At 38.9% G+C, this 18,379-nt stretch overlaps 1 protein-coding gene across 1 annotated transcript in view; it reads right to left on the bottom strand.

Moving 5' to 3' along the window:
• ANKFN1 (ankyrin repeat and fibronectin type III domain containing 1) overlaps window positions 1-18,379 on the bottom strand; it is a 583,203-nt gene that overhangs the window by 396,722 nt on the left and 168,102 nt on the right. Inside the window, exons 4-5 of the mRNA XM_088473339.1 lie at window positions 17,978-18,172; window positions 5,193-5,306 (exon numbers count right to left, since the gene is read on the bottom strand). Of these exons, the coding sequence (XP_088329465.1) occupies window positions 5,193-5,306; window positions 17,978-18,172 (309 nt within the window). The remainder of the gene's footprint in view (window positions 1-5,192; window positions 5,307-17,977; window positions 18,173-18,379) is intronic.

The raw sequence follows: 18,379 nt of genomic DNA, 5'->3' as shown, positions 1-18,379 counted from the left end.
AGAGGCATAGCCACGCCCCTTAAGATTAAAAAAACACATTGTTGCAGCTGGGGAGGGGTGCGTTATTCTGGGAGTGAGTTTTTATTTGCATTAGTATATGAGCCTATAATATGCTCCCAGAAGAAGTTGCACTTATATGGAGCAAAAAAAACCTCTAAATTTGAAAAACCTCTAAATAAACGCTCATATAAGTGTAAAATGTAGTATTTAAGTACTTCAAAAATAAAAAGTAAACAATATATATAAGAAAAAAAAATGTAAACTAAAATATAAATACTAATAAATTTGTATCTACAGGTTCCAAAAATTGGGACTAGTGATAATGATAATAACCATTACACAGTCGGTGCTGTGTTTGATTCCCACTACGTCCCTAACTGTGTGGAGTTTGTATATTCTCCCTCTGGGTTTCTTCCCACACTCCAAAAATGTAGTGGTAGATTAATTGGCTCCCAAGAAAAATTAACCCTAGTGTGCATGTGCATGTACTGTACACGTGATAGGAAATATAGATTATAAGCTCCACTGGGGCAGAGACTGATGTCAATGGACAAATACTCTCTGTAAAGCGCTGCAGAATATGTGTGCGCTATATAAATAACTGGTAATAAATAATAAATAAATATCCATATATCTCAAAATATGTTACGTTTCTACTTTCTGTCCCTGAAAATTCATTGAGTATCTCATTTCACAAAACAAAAACTAATGCGCAGAAACAGGATCATTATTGTGCCTATCCCACATTCTGCTGAAACATCGGGAACCCTCCAGTCCTGCTAAGTCCTCTGATTATAAGGAGCAAATATGTGCTTGTTTCCCAATGATTGCTTGTCATACTGTATAAATCTATATATGCGTATGAAAACGTTTCCACTGCACCTCAATCTCTTCTTGTGTTGGTAAATGTCTTCCAATGTCTCTGTTTTTCTTTCTTAACACTACTTTAGAGCATACATATTCAGCTGGAAGCTCTGCCTGGGCAACTGAGGAAGCTCTGTGTGGCGTGCTTTGGTCTTCATTTCTGGTTTAAGATAATTGCTTAGTAAAACCATGCTGATGTTTATTCATTTCCATGATTTGACCAGAAAGTGACAATAATATTTAATTTTACAATATGTTAATTATAACTCTGATATACAGTAGTAAATGCAAAGATGTTGAAAAATAACAGCTTGTTCAGACATACTGTAGGTGCACTGTATGCTTCTGCGAAGTGTCTACATAGAACTTTTTGTATATACAATAGCCGGATTTTGAACCGAAATTTAAGAGCACAATTCGGATATTAAAATAACAGTTTTGTACCATGCCCTTGGCTTATTTACATTTTTCTGTTTCTCCAAAATGACTGTTTTTAAAAATAAAAATTGAAATGGGAGTAAGGGGAGATCAGAAAGGTTTCCATATGGTAAAAGACAGAGTGAATTGAGGCATTAGGGCTCATACAGAATGAACACTAAGCCAATTTGCGCACTGACCGTACTGAAATACAAATAAATACAAATGCGTGATTACAGTGTGGGGAGTATTTTGGTTTTATAGAGTCTTATGAACGGAGAGGTGAAATGGGGGTGGGATGGGACACATTCATGCAGGAAAAATTCAATAAGGGCATGTTCATGCAAGTGTCTAATTAATTATGTGCATATACATCGACTAAGAGTCATATCGTTTATACCTGCTATTAGGCAGGTGCATGTACACATGATGGCGCATATACTGCCATGGAGATCCGATGGCATCTTGAGATGTATAAGGCTCTGTATATGCCCCTAAATATGCAATTTTTGAGTGCACTATTTTTGGAGTCATTTGTATCGATTTACTACCAAATCTGAATCAGGTTCTTTTTGCTACCTGGTAAACTGCAAATATTTCCCAAAATGCACACTCTCCACCCAATGTTCATTTACATATTGTGCACTGCAATACAAAATCTTATTTTTGTATATGGGTACAATATGATTCCCATTCCCATACCTAGCACACACTGTTCCTCCAATCAGAAAAGGTTAATTTTCCACCACTGCAAACAACAACACCTATATATATTATTTACACTTATATACAATCTATATACTACCTATATACAATAAGTGGCTGCCATCTCACAAATATAGGCATGTGCCATTTATAGACCAGTGTTATGTTCCATTACATTATGTTCTCCCACCGATGTAGACCTAACATGAATTGTTACTACATAAGGAAAATATCTGGAGTAGTTAGTGGAAATACATATAGTTATGAAATGCATAGTGATAGCCAGTTGTGTGTATTATTAGGAGATAACCGCATATGAGCACAAGAATGGAGAAAAGGACAAAATCTCAAATTTTCAATATGTGAATAAAATGTTGAATAATTTGCGAGTCAAACAACTCTACATCCACCCTCCTCTTGTTACTATTTGGCTGCATTATATTTTCATTAACTGAGCCAACGCCCATTTTGTCACTGAGAATGTGTTATATTGGATGCGTTACTTTGAGATACACAGTTCAAAGGCCACATTCTCGTTTTTATTTTGCTTGAATAGAACTCAAACAAATTGAACGTATTCCATCCCTTGTACTATGCATAGAATAAATTCCAGTGACACAAAACCCTAGAGTGATGATTTCCCTTAATATTAGTCCTCCGCGGAAGAAAATACTGATGAAACGTGCCAAGATTGGCAGGGTCTCTGCTCACACTCCTATTAGTCATTACATGGAGTAGGCAACTCGGCTATCTCCAAGGGATTGTCATTTCATGCAGGGAACAAGATCACAACAGCTGCTTGTACCTCTGATGATTAAGAGAGTGGAAAAGGCTGTTATTAGGCTACAGACATGATGATATAAGCAATTTTCTCTTATTGCTGGTATTAATGCACTGGCACTATTGAATGCATCAGTGAAACACACAGCTGAAGCAAAGCAATGCACATTTAATAAAAGTTTTCCACCTTCTTATTATTATATGAGCCCTACCTTGTAATGAAGCCCAAAGATGTAAGTACTGGGACCCCACTGAAATAAATGAACCACAGGAAGTTCAGGGACGGTTTCAAGCCAAACGGATAGTGAAATGTAGGATGGTGGTAAAATCTGTTAATACTCTCAATGAAACCATTGGATACGTCGAGGACCTGATTTAGAGCAAACAACAATCTTAAACCTAGAATTTCTACCTAGATTTCAGGCGTGTGCAATAAGCAACCCTCCAGCTGATGTGGGACAACACATCCCAGCATACCCTGCCACAGCAGTGGCAAACGCAGATTTCCAGAGGGGGGTTTCCAAATGTTGATTTTAGAGTGAGTGTGGCCTGTCAATGAAGAGGGCAGAATTAGTACTTAACCAGCTTTAATAAGCGTCATACAAAGTGTATTGTGTGTATTAATTCCAGCATATACAGGACCAGTGATCACAGTATGCCATTAGATGCGGCAGTAGGGCCATCCTGTCTGACCTGAATGTATTTATTTTAGATGTGGGCACCATTCCAGACTATTGGAGCAAGTCCGGGAGCCTGAAGTAGCAGTAGAAGAACCAAGCACTGCCCTGGATATACTGCATATGTGCATATTGGGCTCTATAAGGGTGCATCTCTAACAGTGCATGTTTTCCAGATCTTCTAGTTGGTGCACAGGTTATTTATTACTGGCTGATACACATTAAAAGATCCATAGGTGGTGCTAATTATTTCATTTGTGATACTGAGAAGAACATGCAGCACTATTAACAATCTATTATATTACTATTTCTATTGTGGTCATGGTGTGGGCTGGGGAGGGGGGTTTCCAGGCAGATGGAAACCACCCCCCTGCGTTTGCCTATGCACAGCTTTACTATCGAGGCATGCTAAAACTGTGGCAGGTTGTGCTGGGATGTGTAGTTTAAAAGCAGCTGGAGGGACTCTTATTGCCTACCCCTGCCCCAGATTGTAAGCTCTCACGAGCATAGCCCCTCTTCTTTCATGTGCCTCTCCTTCTCTCACTAATACTATCATCTCCTCCAAATTTCCATCAATGGCACCGAACCTCTGGGTTCAGCCGGAGCTGCTTTTGTGGGTTTTATGTCAGCATGTGCAGCAGTGGTTATATAACTTGTATACTCTGTTCTGCAATGTTTTGAACTGTAAGTCTTTTTAACCTTTTTCCTGTTTTGTTTGCATGGCCTCTATTTTTGTATTATGTAAGGCGCTACGGGCCCCTAGTTGAGTCATTTAGATAATGGATATCAATAATTATAACAAGAAGACCACGTCATTCCCTTTGAGCACAAACACTGAGATCTGACTTCAGTGAGCACTGTGCATATCTCTTTGGAGGACAAGAATTGTTGTGGGAATGTTGGGACTGATAATGCACCAAGACTGACATGGTCAGTTTGACGGCTGAGACAGCATACACAGTAGTAGATGAACAAGAGCCCAGGTACCTGTGAAAAGCACCTGGAGAGAGAGAGCAAAATACTAGGTGATGAAGAAAGTGACAGTGAAGGTTTCAGCTCTGCTATAGAAAGTTCATGATGAGATAAACTTTTGTGCGCAAGGACCCTTTAACACCTAAACCTCAGAGACTGAGACCAGGGGAGGATGGACTGAACTTTTTATAGGAAACCCAGGTCCAGTGGATGGTGCCTGTGAGAAACCACCCACACTATGCCACACAATGCCAGTGTGAAAGGGGCTACTTTTATCACCATCCAATACATGAACATATGCCTAAATCATAAGGTTTTAAATCAGAAAACTACTTTCAGCTTATGTGTTTAACCGGATTAGAAGATAAAGTCAGTTTCTCCTAGGCATGCATTATATTAACCGAAACGGCGCCAGGTGTATTTAATACTGTAACTATGTACAGTCATAGAGCAAATGTGTGGCTTTTTCTAAATGAGCACTAGTACCATGTGTGCTGAATGGTAACACACTGTGACAAGTGTAATATAAACCATAAGCTCAGTCATTTTTATGGTCACCTTTTGCCCTTCATTTGCACAATAAGTAAAAAACAAAATCCACATTTTTGATCTTAAAAGCAACAAGCACATGGTTCAATTGAAGACTTCATATAATGTAAATATGTTTGGTTAAAAAACAGACCTTTAGGGGGCAAAAAAAAAAAGATACCCACACTGAGAAAATAAAGAACAAAGGAAAGAAGCATAAACTAATCTCTGGGAACACTGTTACCATACCTTTGTATTTGGTCACAACAGCTGAGTTGACACTCAGAGGCTCCTGGAAGGTGACAGTGAGTGATGTACTGCTTGTTATCATGAGACAGACATTGGTCGGCACCTCAGGGACTCCTGGAAAAAAAAAAGACAAGAGACTTCAGAATTCAGCTTCATAAATCTTAACTAAACAGGAGGAGTTGAATAACAGGCACACGTCTTGTCCGCCTTTCAGTCTCTCAAACAAATTTGCAACAAATGATTGATAGGGTGAGCCGTTAATACTTGGCAAATAAATGTTTAAAGCTTATATTAACTAAGATGTTTCTATGTCACAGGACACCTCTCAGTAAATAGTAGGCATTGATTTCATGATTTCATGCGAGGCCTAGCCAGCCTAGAATCCTTGTCTAGATACAATATACATAACTATGTCATATAGTAACCCTCTCAATTTTTACTTTGTTAGGCACAATGATTTATGTACTATTATATACAATTCTGCAAATAGCTATCTGGCAATATTTATCTTTAATAGACAACAACATTTGTAATTAAGTAACTACATTACACTGAGTATAAAGAAAAGTAAATGGGCCCACTTGTATTCACTAACAGCAAGACAAATGCCGAGTGCTGGCAGGTTGCTCTTAATTAGTCTGCAGCTGTCAGCTGTCCACCAATGTCGATCTCATACTCCTGTGTGATCAGTCACTCAATGGGTCACTTTGGTTTAAATAGGCATTGATAGCTTCAGTTTCAGTTGTTCTTCCCTGTTTCAGTTGTTCTTCCCTGCTCCAGAATACAGTCATATTATTCTAGTGGGTCTGACCAGTTGTTATTATTACAAGGAGGTAAGGAGAGATATAGACAAGGGAAGATGTTTAAAAACTAACAGAATTATTTTATAAATGACCAGTTCTTAAAGCTGAATATTCCATACCTTCTTGACTTTGCCATGTGGTAGAAATATGCAGATAGTTTGTCATGTTCATGTCTGTTTTTCTAAACTGTTCTGTATTTTTTTAATAGGTATTGTGACATTTTGTAATATTAAACTCTATTTAATAAAGTTCTGTCTTTGTGTTCTTGTACAGTAGTTACTTCAATAACCAGCAAGGCATCATTTTTATAGATTTTTAAGTAATCTACAATTAGAAAGAAGCAATTTCCAACATTGAAGAATTCCATGGATGCGAATTGTTTTTTTTTTTCCATGGTGATGGTTGGTCCCAGGAAAGAACAAATTGGCTGGGGTAACTGTCGGAGAAATATTACATCTAGCCAGGCTGCTTAACAGTGAGATAATAGAAGATGGGAGAAAACAAATTGTAGAATTATGACAGGTGAAACTTAAATAGATAAACAGGAAAAACAAAGACTAGTTTGCAAAGCTTTGTATGAGTGAGAAGCTTATACAGGCTGTATACACGTGTTTCTTAATTTACTTGACCCTTAGTATAAATGGATCCTCACATGTTGCAGTTGCCACTGCCATCTGTGACCTGTAGCTGGCATTACTGTGGATCTTCACAGGCTAATAGTAACTGTAGGTAAATTAAAAGGTGATTCCAGTTTGGTATCAGACAGGGAGTAACTGAAGACTGTCAGTGTTGGCAGAACTTTGGAAATAATAAGGGAGTGTGCAATATAATTTTGTCGAGTTTTAGTATTTTTTAGGAAGAACAGCTGGTTTTGTGTTCATTCACCCAACTACATGCACATGTGACAGATGTCCAGGTGGGTCAGGTTTGACAGGTATCATAGTGACCTCAATGTACATAGTTACATAGTATAATGGAACTTTATAAAGAAAAGATTTCAAATGGGTGAAGTGTGGTCTACATTTCATTACTATGTAGCATTTGCGTGGCTATACCATATGCGTGTGTGTTAGACATTAAATCCCCATAGATATTGCTGTGTTCTGGAACTATATCTCCTTATATGCAAACAGATTCATAAGCATCACAATGCATTCTCCCTATGGGTCACATGTACAGTTGAATATCCTTTTGTTTTATTTGTTTAAAATACACATTTACTTACTGTACATACATGAAAACAGAATAGCACGAATATGCTTTTCACACATCTATATTGAGGACTCTTATTTGAGGGGAGATGTATCAAACATTTGAGAGAGATAAAGTGGAGTAGTTGCCAATAGCAATCAATCAGCTTTTAACTGTCATCTATCTAACAGTCTATGAAATGACAGTTAAAACTGATTGATTGCTTTGGGCAACTCCTTAACTTTATTTCTCTAATGTTTGATACATCTCTCCCTTGGAGAGGTAGAACTAATGATGCTTACATTGTTTCTATTCACATTAATATTTCCATTTGGACTACATCAGGAAAGAAGATTCTCATTTGACTTTTGTAATGGAAAAGAAGAGATGTTTGTATTTAGTTAAAATTAATTTGTATTTAATTACATTTTATATGGTAAATGGTACTCTATCATTTACTACTATGGGGGGAATTCAATCATACCACGATAACTAATTTTCACATTTTAAAGTTTTTTCGGGTGAGAAAAAATTTCTCCCTATTTAATTAGCCCGCAAGTTAACGTATGATAATTCTTCTCAGGATTTAACGCAAATTTATTTTCACCTCCTCCTTTGCAGGTGTAAAGTTGGGGAAAATCCCTATTTTAAGGTAGAAATGTGGGGACTTGGTTCAGAACGACTGGGATACCCTCCTTAATGACTAATTAGGCCAAATTTTTTTTTCATTAGTTTAATTTGACCAATAATGACATATCAGTTTTGGGGTGAAAGTGTAGAAAAATGCTTTAATTTATGTTTCCATTACTGTTGTAAATGCTTATAACAGCAACTGACAATTTAAGAACCCATATACTTTAATTAGGCCACTAAAAGACGTCTATACTGTTATCCTATATTAGTTGAAAATGGGAATATCAGACAGATTTCCCCATTTTCATCTATATTTTTTACATGTAAAACCTGCAAGAATTATCACGTGAATACTGGAAGACAACTTTTGAATTGAATTGTGAGAAAAACGGGAATGCACATACAGGCGAAAAGTGAAATTAATGAGCAATAGGATCGAAAAGTGAACCCACCAATAGTTATAATTTTATCGTGGCTAATTGAATTCCCCCACTAAGACTGACAAGCTACATCGCTACAGTAACTTAGGATGTACAGTAAGTATACACACTTCAATCTTATGATATACACCTGGAGAAATGTTGGTAATATGCAATTGGGTACAGCTTAAGATGCATCTTTTTGAAGATATGTCACGTGCAAAACTCATCATTGTTAATACTAGGGGGTCTATTTACTAAGCAGTGTTAGGAGACAGAGTGAAAAGTGATAAGGTGCCAGACAATCAGCTCCCAACTGTCATTTTTCAAACTCAGCCTGTGAGATGACAGTTGGGAGCTGATTGGCTGGCACCTTATCACTTTTCACTCTGTCTCCTAACACTGCTTTGTAAAAAGACCCCTAGGTATTCTGTGCTGCACAATTAAATGTAATTGGTGATAACCTACCCAAAAATGTAGTAGATAAAAAAAAGGGTGAAAAGTTCCTGATTGAGTTTATCCTCAACAACATAGATTGTATGCTTGGACTTTCATCATATCTTTTTGTCTTCGGGAGTCATGTAACAGACTATGAGGACTTCTCTAAGCGAATACATTGGCGTCTGTGCCATGTTATTTCCTTTTGTAAGAGTAACATAACAGAAGCTTCATACATTTTCTATCTACTGACAGTGTATATTTGTATTCTTTATGTTTATGTATATGGATGTACAGTATTCCTCTGTGACTCTGCTAGGATCATTTGCATAAAGTTATTGCCTTTCACTTGGCAAGACAGATAGTCAACATGCAGATCAGCAAAGCAAAATGTGTTTCATAGATATATAGGTTCATACAAATTACTAAGCTGAGTATTAATATTGAATTGTACATAGGGCACTGCAATATTTCTATAACTTATGTATTCAGTTCAGTGTAATACAAGCAGGTCCTGTTTAAAAACCAATCAAACAATCTACTTTTACCAAAGCTACAGTAGGGGCCAGAGTTATATTAGTATGAAGAAGAACAGGAGACTTTCATTGTCCCACTTAAGAGGAGAAGAGAGGGTGCGACCGCGGTGTGCCAGTTGAAACATGGCAGTCACCAAATCAAATGGAGAGAAGGGCAGAAAAGAAAGTTTGTTCAAGCAGCAGAGAAAATGGACGAGACGCTCATTTCATTGAATCACTGAGGAGCCTGTTCTGTCCCGAGTAACAGCCTGATGGGGGAGAGCTGGAGACGGCATCTATCTACTGCCAGGAAGGACCACCCAGTGATACAGTACACAGTGTGCTTTCTGAAGAGCTCCTCTCACCCACCACTAATTAGTTGACTCTGAGACACTCTGCATTCAGGACAAATGGAACTTGCAATGCATACATAAAGCCGTGATATATTTTAGAAAGTGGATGATTGCACTGGCTTTCCATGAATGGCAAGTCTAAACCCTGCCAAACTTTGACATGCTGGTAGTGTGTGTAAGAAGGCTGGGGATAAATGTGATCATGTATTAAGAATTAGCTTTTTTTTAAACAAATAAATAAAGTTTGTGCTGTACATTAGCACTCGGATCAACAAACTGCATATTCAGTAAACCTTATACTTTTTAGATTAGAAAACTATTCAGTAAACAAAAAGTTTAATAAACAAAAAGTTTAATAAGAAGTAAGGCGGCTAAAAGTGAAGTATATCACTATATAAAAAAATATATATTTTCAGAGGGGATAGAGTGATGCATTTAGTGCTGTATTGGGAGAATTTATAGTTACTGGAAAAATTGTTTTCAAGCAGTAAAATAAAATATTTTCAAAATGTATTCTTTAATAAAACATTTATTTAGCATTTTTTTATCATACTGTTAAAGATATTGGTAAATGGAAACACCAATATAAATGTTCGAGCAAACCCAGTGTGAGCAGTGGGATTGTGTCTACCAGTGTCAATGTCATAAGCACCATACCTTCATAAGACAGTCAAGCAACTGATGTCTGTTCACGATGGCAGACAACATTGTCATTCCAGAATATATCATAGATATTTGATTGAGTTCAAGGGGTATATTTATTAAAGTGCATGATTTTAGAAATAGAGTTGTTGCCCATAGCAACCAATTCTAGCTATTATCTTCTAGAAGGTGCTAGATAAATGGTAAGTAGAATCTGATTGGTTGCTATGGGCAACAACTCCATTTCTAAAAACCCACACTTTAGTAAATATACCCACAAGTCTCTTGACTGAGAAGACCATCACATACATTAATGGCATCAATGTTATTCTCATGAAACCATAGAGTGACCACATGTGCTCTATAAGTGGGTGTATAGTCATTCCGGTAGACTATATATAGTTTGAAGATCATCACTTAGTACCATTAAGTAGCTGTTTTCATTGGTCCTTCAGTATTGGAACAATTATTTTGCTGCTTACAGCATGTGCGCTCTTCTCTATGTGTTGAACTTGAAATATGGTGACAAATATGGTGCTCATCTGACCATATTTCCTTTGTCCACTTCTGAGCAGTCAGTTGCCTTTGCTATTTGCACCTGTAAACTCACAAATGTACATTGTTGTGTGGTTTATGCAGTGACACCCATCATTATATCCTGCTTTGTGGAGCTTTTATCAGGATTTTTTTTTATATTAGAATGGCTGTATGAGCCACAGGTTGTAATGTGCCATCAACTATTCTGCAGTTGCTTGTCTGTTTTGCCTTGAACTTCATATTAATGCATGGATATCACAACTCTGGAGTGTGCACTTCTGTCCACTGTAGCTTTCTGTGACTTATATTTTTAGCTCAGCGTTTCAGGTTGACATCATGTTACATATGAAACATTAGCAAGTTATGTTGGCCACTGAAGATCTGGTCCAAAGTAGGGATGTGCAGGCTCGGATAGGTTCGAGTTTGCACGTGGAGTTCGGATTTTTCCCTCCAAAAAAACGGAACTCAGAACGAGGCAAAACGTCATCTTACATGGACGAACATCATCATTCCTGGTCTTTTGTCCAGGAATGATGATGTTCGTCCATGTAAGATGACGTTTTGCCTCGTTCTGAGTTCCGTTTTTTTGGAGGGAAAAATCCGAACTCCACGTGCAAACTCGAACCTATCCGAGCCTGCACATCCCTAGTCCAAAGTGTCCCAACAATCAACCCTTTCTGGGTCACTGATGTCTCCTCAACCATAGTAGGCATAATTAGAGGCAACCAGGGAAGTCCTTCATTTTTTACATATGTTTCTGATCATGCTGGGAAGTTATTTGCTTAATTAATACCTGTGTGGAAGACGCCTATGCTGTCAGTATTTATGCTAATAAATAAATGAACATACACAACCATGCAAGACAAACAGTTCAACTTTCATAATGTCCATGAAACGCAAGATCCTTCCACATCCTCTGATAAGAGTCAGACAACACTACCTACAGTAATAATTTAGGCAACACAAAAGAGTCTCACACACCATATTTAATAACAGTTATGTATAACAACAACACAAGAGTCTCACACACCATATTTAATAACAGCTATGTATAACAACAACACAAGAGTCTCACACACCATATTTAATAACAGCTATGCATACTTGCCTACTTTTGAAAAAGCTTTTCAGGGAGATTGTGTAAGCACCACCTATGAGCGTGGGGGTAAAGTGGACAGTACTGCTACATCTGAGAGGCGTGTCATAACATTGACTTACATCAAAATGTAAATGAGCCCCAAAGCAGTTAGTAAGATCTATTTGTTGATTAAAACACACTAATACTGTTCAGAAAATGCATAGGGATCATTGTGCCTTATAACCTGTGCAGGCAAATTATACGAATGATCCCATTTGAATGTTTTTTTTATTTTATATATATATATAACAGTGTCATAATGGGGGTAAGGATGAAATGAGGGAGATTACTAGACTCTTCAGGGAGACAGGGAGATTACTACTATTTCAGGGAGTCTCCCTGACAATGAGGGAGAGTTGGCAAGTATGCAGCTATGTATAACAACAGAAGAGCCTCACACATAATATTTAACAACCACTATATGTATCACAAATTACACACACTTCTTTTGTCAGCTTTTTTAAAATCAGGCAGCACAATCTGTCAAACAATGTTATACATAGGAAATTAAATGATCAAATTCAAACTATTTTCTAAGCATCTGATTGTTTGAACCAATCAGAAGGAAATCTATTACGCAGTTTAAATCATCAGCACCATTGCGCTATATAGAAGATGTTTTGCCTCGTTATCAATAATCTGTCAGACTAAGAAATGAAGACTTATTTTTATAGATTATAATGATATAAACATTTTTTTTACCTACAGTAGTTGCACACTGGTACTGATTCAGCATGGATCGCAATTACAACATGTACACAGATCGGTTGATGGTGTGTACTGCGCATGCATCGCAGTCCGCGTGTGTGAGTTAGCATTGCAATCGCTCTGTGATCACACATGCAGAAAGAAAGCCATCGCAAAGTGAATAAGAGGACGTCAGCGTTGGGGGGTGGTGACGGGGGAGTGGTTGGAGAAACGTGCCTGTCCGTTTGAATGCCGTTACTTGGACGTGCATAAATTAGCCACTGCGACGGCGTACGCATATTGAGTGCTCACTGCGTGCGACGAGAGTTGCAATTTCTGAGACAGGTCAGGGCTGCTGTAATTGTGCGTGAAGGGCTGATGTTACTCGATTGTACCTGGTCTGCGAGGTCTTATGGATGTGAGATAGCGGTAGTGGGTGTCTCTATGCTGGCTTTGCGATTGCAAAGGTTAACATATTTTCGTTATAGATCTGTGTGCGTAATCGCAGCTCCGATCACAATTGCGATCAGTACTGAATCAGGCCCATTATGTGTACTTTGTAAAAAAAAAAATATTTAAGACCTTTCTGTATTAATGAGTTTATACATCATCAGAATCCTGATCGCAACACTAATGGGTATATTTACTAAAGTGAGAGTTTTAGAAGTGGAAATGTTGCCCATAGCAACCAATCATATTCTACTCAATATTTAACTAGCAACTTCTAAAAGATAATAGCTAAAATCTGATTGGTTGCTATGGGCAACAACTCCACTTCTAAAAACTCTCACTTTAGTATATTTACCCCATAGTATTAATTTTTTAGTCACTTTTTGACAAAAGGTCAGAGTGAAAGTGAAGTGGCGAGGGATTTGGGTTAGTGGACCATTAAACACACATGTCCAATCAGTTGATTCAGTTATACACAAATGTAAACCAGTGAATGAAACATGGGAGTCCATTTATGTTCAACACCCACCAACTGAAAATTTGTCTCGCTGTTTATTGCAGCAATACATATTCTAGTAGCACCACTATTTACTTGCAAGGATTTTCTTTACGTCAATGACAGTCTTATGCTGCAGGCAAAGCGTCTTTGTGAAATCCATATGTGAATCTCAGATTCATTAAATTACTCCTTTAAAATGTTAAGCATATAAAATTCTAGTCACTATTACACAAGGGAAAACTTGTCCATGGACAACATGAAGATCACTACAGAGACTAATGCTGAATTTCTCTCATAATTAGTGGATCTGACATAAGTTTACATCTGCATAAACACCTTATCAATATATGTCAGATTGGTTACTTTAAATACAGCCCACTTAATCTATAAAAAATGAACTAAAATAAAGACACAGACAGCCATATGGAATTAAAAGTTAATATTTTACTTAAGATGAAACGAAAAAAAAATATATTTATATAAGAACATTAGCTGCTCAGTGACCGTATGTCTTAAACCAGCAAGATGACAAAAATAACTTGCTAGGACAATTACCCATCACAACAGCAAGTGATAGGTTTCCAACTCCCCAGCCAATACATCAACAAAAAGTCTCGAAACAAGTGAACATCCTGAAATCCATGCAAAAACCCCCCTAATTCTTAACCTTTTTGGAGACCAAGGGGCCTATTCATGATGTTAATTGTTGGGACCCCGATAATTAACATTCTAACTCGCCGCAGCCACCGGAGCAATTCAACATTGCTCCGGCGCGGTGGCAGCTGATGTGAAATCAGCTGCCCCCACGAGTGGCTTTACTGCTCCTTTTGGAGTAGTGAATCTTTTCACTGCTCCTGTCAGGGAAGTGACGGCGGTGTGCATGCGCGACCTATAGGTCACTCATGCGCACACGAGCCCTGACGTCCGGTGGAAGGAGCCGGACAGGGGCGGAGGGATCCGAAAGGATCCCTTCTCGCAACCCAGACCTTCTTCCCATAGGGAAGAGCGGGTAGCGATTCACAAGCGGGAGGATTCTCCATCTGAAGATGGCGAATGCTCCCGCAGTCAAGCTCTGAAAAAATATAATATTTTCAGAGCTTGATGAATTCCGTCCCCATACTAGTGTATGGGGACAGAGGCCATTCCGCAAACAGAAGGTTAAGTAGGAGATATCTGTGATATCTCCTGCTTTACCTTCTTAATGAATGGCCCGAATACTTAATTTTCACAATTGCAGGTGAAAATGTGCATTTTCACCTGCTTTTGTGAAAATTAAGTGATGATGAATAGGCCCCAAAGGCATTAAGCTTCCTCTGTGATTTGTCCATCACAATGCATGAAAATTCCTGCGCGAAAAATGTCTGGGAATAACAGGTGACCAAACAATTGATCACCAGGGCCATTAGCCAGCAATCAGTACCATGGCAAACCGCAGCCCAAAAGATGATCTGGTCCCCAAATCATTCCCCACAAAGTGGATAACTAAAACCCCAAGAGGACAGAAGGACTCAGTGGGTGACAACAAACAAGTAACGAGGGACTCCTAACAAATGCCCTGCCACCTTAACAACCTAATTAGGTCAACAGCCACAAAAAAGTGGACACCTGGGCCAAATGAAATGAGACAGAGAAGTCCAGTAAACAAGAGAATGCCCCACAAACCATATGCAACAACAAAAAGATAAGTTAATTAAATATTGCCCAACAAAGATTCCCACAGGTAAAAGAAAGCAAGGGGGGAGGTGGGATTGGGGGGTGGTGGAAAAATGGGGGCAACTTGGACTGAAAAATCTGTACCATAACCAATCAGCCTCCTTGATTCAAGTGAAAAATATGGCAAAATCCCTCGAGGCCCCTACCAATAACAATGACGATGTGCAAATTCTCCCAGGTTAAAATTTAATAATTAATAATAATTAAAGAGAAATAGCCAGTCAAAATCAATGAGCAGTAATGGAATAAAAAGGCAAAAAACCCCCCCAAAAAACGCTCTTCGGCACATATCGTTTATATGTGTTAGACTTTCACCAACCAAGCCCCTGAATCTTAGATGCTGAAAATCTGACCAAAGATGCGAAGCAGCTACAATCCTAGAGGAATTAGTGCCAGGTGGAGGCTTTTAACAAAAGACAAGAATGTACGATAGAGAGCTTTACCGTTTTCCCATTTTCAGAAAAGAATTTAGAAGGTATTCGGTGCCAATCATCAGCAAAGAGCTAGCCCCTCCATCCCGGTGAGATAACCTGCCAACAATGAAATGGGCAAACATCATGATCCCTAATCCAATCCCATTGGAACCGTGAGAGTGCATCTGCTATGGAATTGTCTAAATAATGGACATGACGCGCCACAAAGTACAGATGTGTCCTCATACACAAAGCCTTAATATGCCATTCTGTGTGAGATGCCTAATGCAACTGAGCTGCACTGAGCAGTGCAGCGCAGCAACTTTTTCTTTAAATGTGCATCTTATTCACATCACAGATGCAGAGAAACAACACTCAATCAGTACTTTGTACTAGAAATGCCCAGAGGGGCTCTTTAGCATGCTACGGCAATAGTGTTTGAGGAGACATCTGTAAATGTTAAGCTGCAAGCACAGCAACACGACCAGTGCAAGAAGCTGGAGGACCAGCAACAAAAAGGAAAGCTAGCGACTAATGGCGAAAAACTACCCCCAGATTACCGCAGCAAAAGTTGACATGGCTTGGCAAAAGACACAAACGCTCGCCCCATAATTCCAATGTAATGATAATAATGAAAAGCTTCAACAATAAGAGATTTCTAGTGAGTCCCGAAGCGTCCCAATGAGCCAGCCATGGGGAGGCCAATCAGGAGCCCTCAAAGAAGGCGCCAAACCCAGGGGAACCCACCAAACCAGTACAAAGCTGGAGCTAAAAGCTAGATAAAGTGTAAGTCAAAACTTCCCACCATTAACGTCAACAAAAAGGCATCCCAAACCCAGAGGTCCATCCAAATTTCAGACGAGAGACTTAAATAGTGATGTACCTTAAGAAGACCCGACACAGCACACTGGAGCGTATGACAAAATACCTGGCTACTGTATGTGCATAAACAGACACACACAATTAAGGAGACCTAGCAATGTCCGAAAGGACAGGAAAGAAAGTTTAAAGAAAAATATGCAGAGCCCTGCATTGATTCAAACGATCAGTATCCCGTACCCCAAACATACCACCTAGCAACACACTGATTGGCTAACAAAAGCTATACAACTTAACCCTGCAGTTCAGACTCTAACCCAATCTATACTGCCTAGGTGTTTAAGCTCAATCTTGCACATAAAGTACACTCGCTCCTCACAATTGCAATAGCTTGACAACATGGGACAAAAGTGATGACCAATATTTACTGCAAATCCTGGTCCTAGTAGTCATATAGCAATACACTAAATGAGAATAGAAGGAACAATTATATGAAATGTTTATAGTCATGCCTTTGAGTATGGGGGATCACTGATGGACACCTTAGATGTGTCATGTGACCAGCAAGTGCCCTGCAGTGTTTAGATTGGTAGCAGCAGCAGACACAGTGATGCAGGTAGGAGATTCAATTGACACTGAAGAGTTACATTGATTGGGGAGTGAGACAGGCTCCCAGCACTCAGACCCATCTCCATGTGTGCCTCCCCATCCATTGACTTCACTAAAGATCAAAAACTGTTGGTAATATGCAATTGGTAGTTTCAGCCCTCCCCTTGTGCACTAGTGTGCGCCAGACTGTGCAAGCTTGAGACGCCCACTTTCAATGCTTGTGGATAGTGCGAAACCGCGGAGGTTTCCAAACCACTCCTCCATTGGCATACCATCATGTTCACCATCAACACTTGCAGCAGCCTTTGGCAGGTGCAGTGTCTCCTTCTGAACTCTGGCTATACATGGCCTCTGTGGCTGCGGCTCCGCGTTTGGGAATGCAGCCACATTCACTGACACGCCTGTGGCACACCCATATCATGCCCATGAGATGGGCTTTTTTTTACATTCACTTCAGGTCACCTCCCAGCCACCACTGTGGAACGCCCATGGTTCTGCCTCGCCGGTTCCATGGCAACGCCTCCATATGCGACAGCGCACTCCACGTACACTCAGGGGAATGCATGCATCATAGGATTTTAAGGACTTTTTGCGCACACTGTGCATACCTCAGCATCGCATGCTCCTCTCAATCAGGCCCATTGTGTCCTTGTCACAGTACATATTATATAATATACTGTATAAACCTCATCATGTAGTTTTCTCATGGATTGGTACACAAATCACAAAGTATAAATACAAAAACACAAAGAGTGTAGTTTTCCTAGATAGTGGTGTTATATTGCTGTAGCTTGCAAACTTTTGGTAAATGAATTGCACACCTACTGTAGGATAAACCATCAACAGGTAAAACAAACAGATGGGATGGTACAATTACTCTTACTTCATTCTTGTAGTTTCACTTTGGGATTATGAGAAGTACTCACTTGCATGATCATAACCAGTCTTCATCCTTTTGTACAAGCGATATCTCCACTCCCAGGACTTGAGCTGCTTCTCCTTATCTGTACTGTCTACTCCCAGCCCCTCATTCTGTAGCTTTGCAGACAACTCGTTCATTCTCTGTTGGGCTTCCTCCACCAGAGCCATCAGGTGCATGGATCTGCTTTCCAGGCTGACAACTGCAAAGAAAACCAAGGAATAATTATAAACTTTCTATTGGATGAGAAGTGTCATGCATGCATACCACATAATATTAAATACCAAACAATAATAATAATGATAACAATAATATGATAAATAAAGTCACGAGACTTGAATTTTGGCAGAAAAAACTGTTAGCTATTTATTTAACTAATTGTAATAAATTGAACTTCCTAACACTAAAT

Source organism: Taudactylus pleione, unplaced genomic scaffold (genome assembly GCF_031769625.1).
Source record: "Taudactylus pleione unplaced genomic scaffold, aTauple2 ptg000016l, whole genome shotgun sequence".
NCBI classification, from domain to species: Eukaryota; Metazoa; Chordata; class Amphibia; order Anura; family Myobatrachidae; genus Taudactylus; species Taudactylus pleione.
The sequence above is the reverse complement of the archived record's forward strand: the minus strand, read 5'-3'. Positions and strand labels throughout refer to the sequence as shown.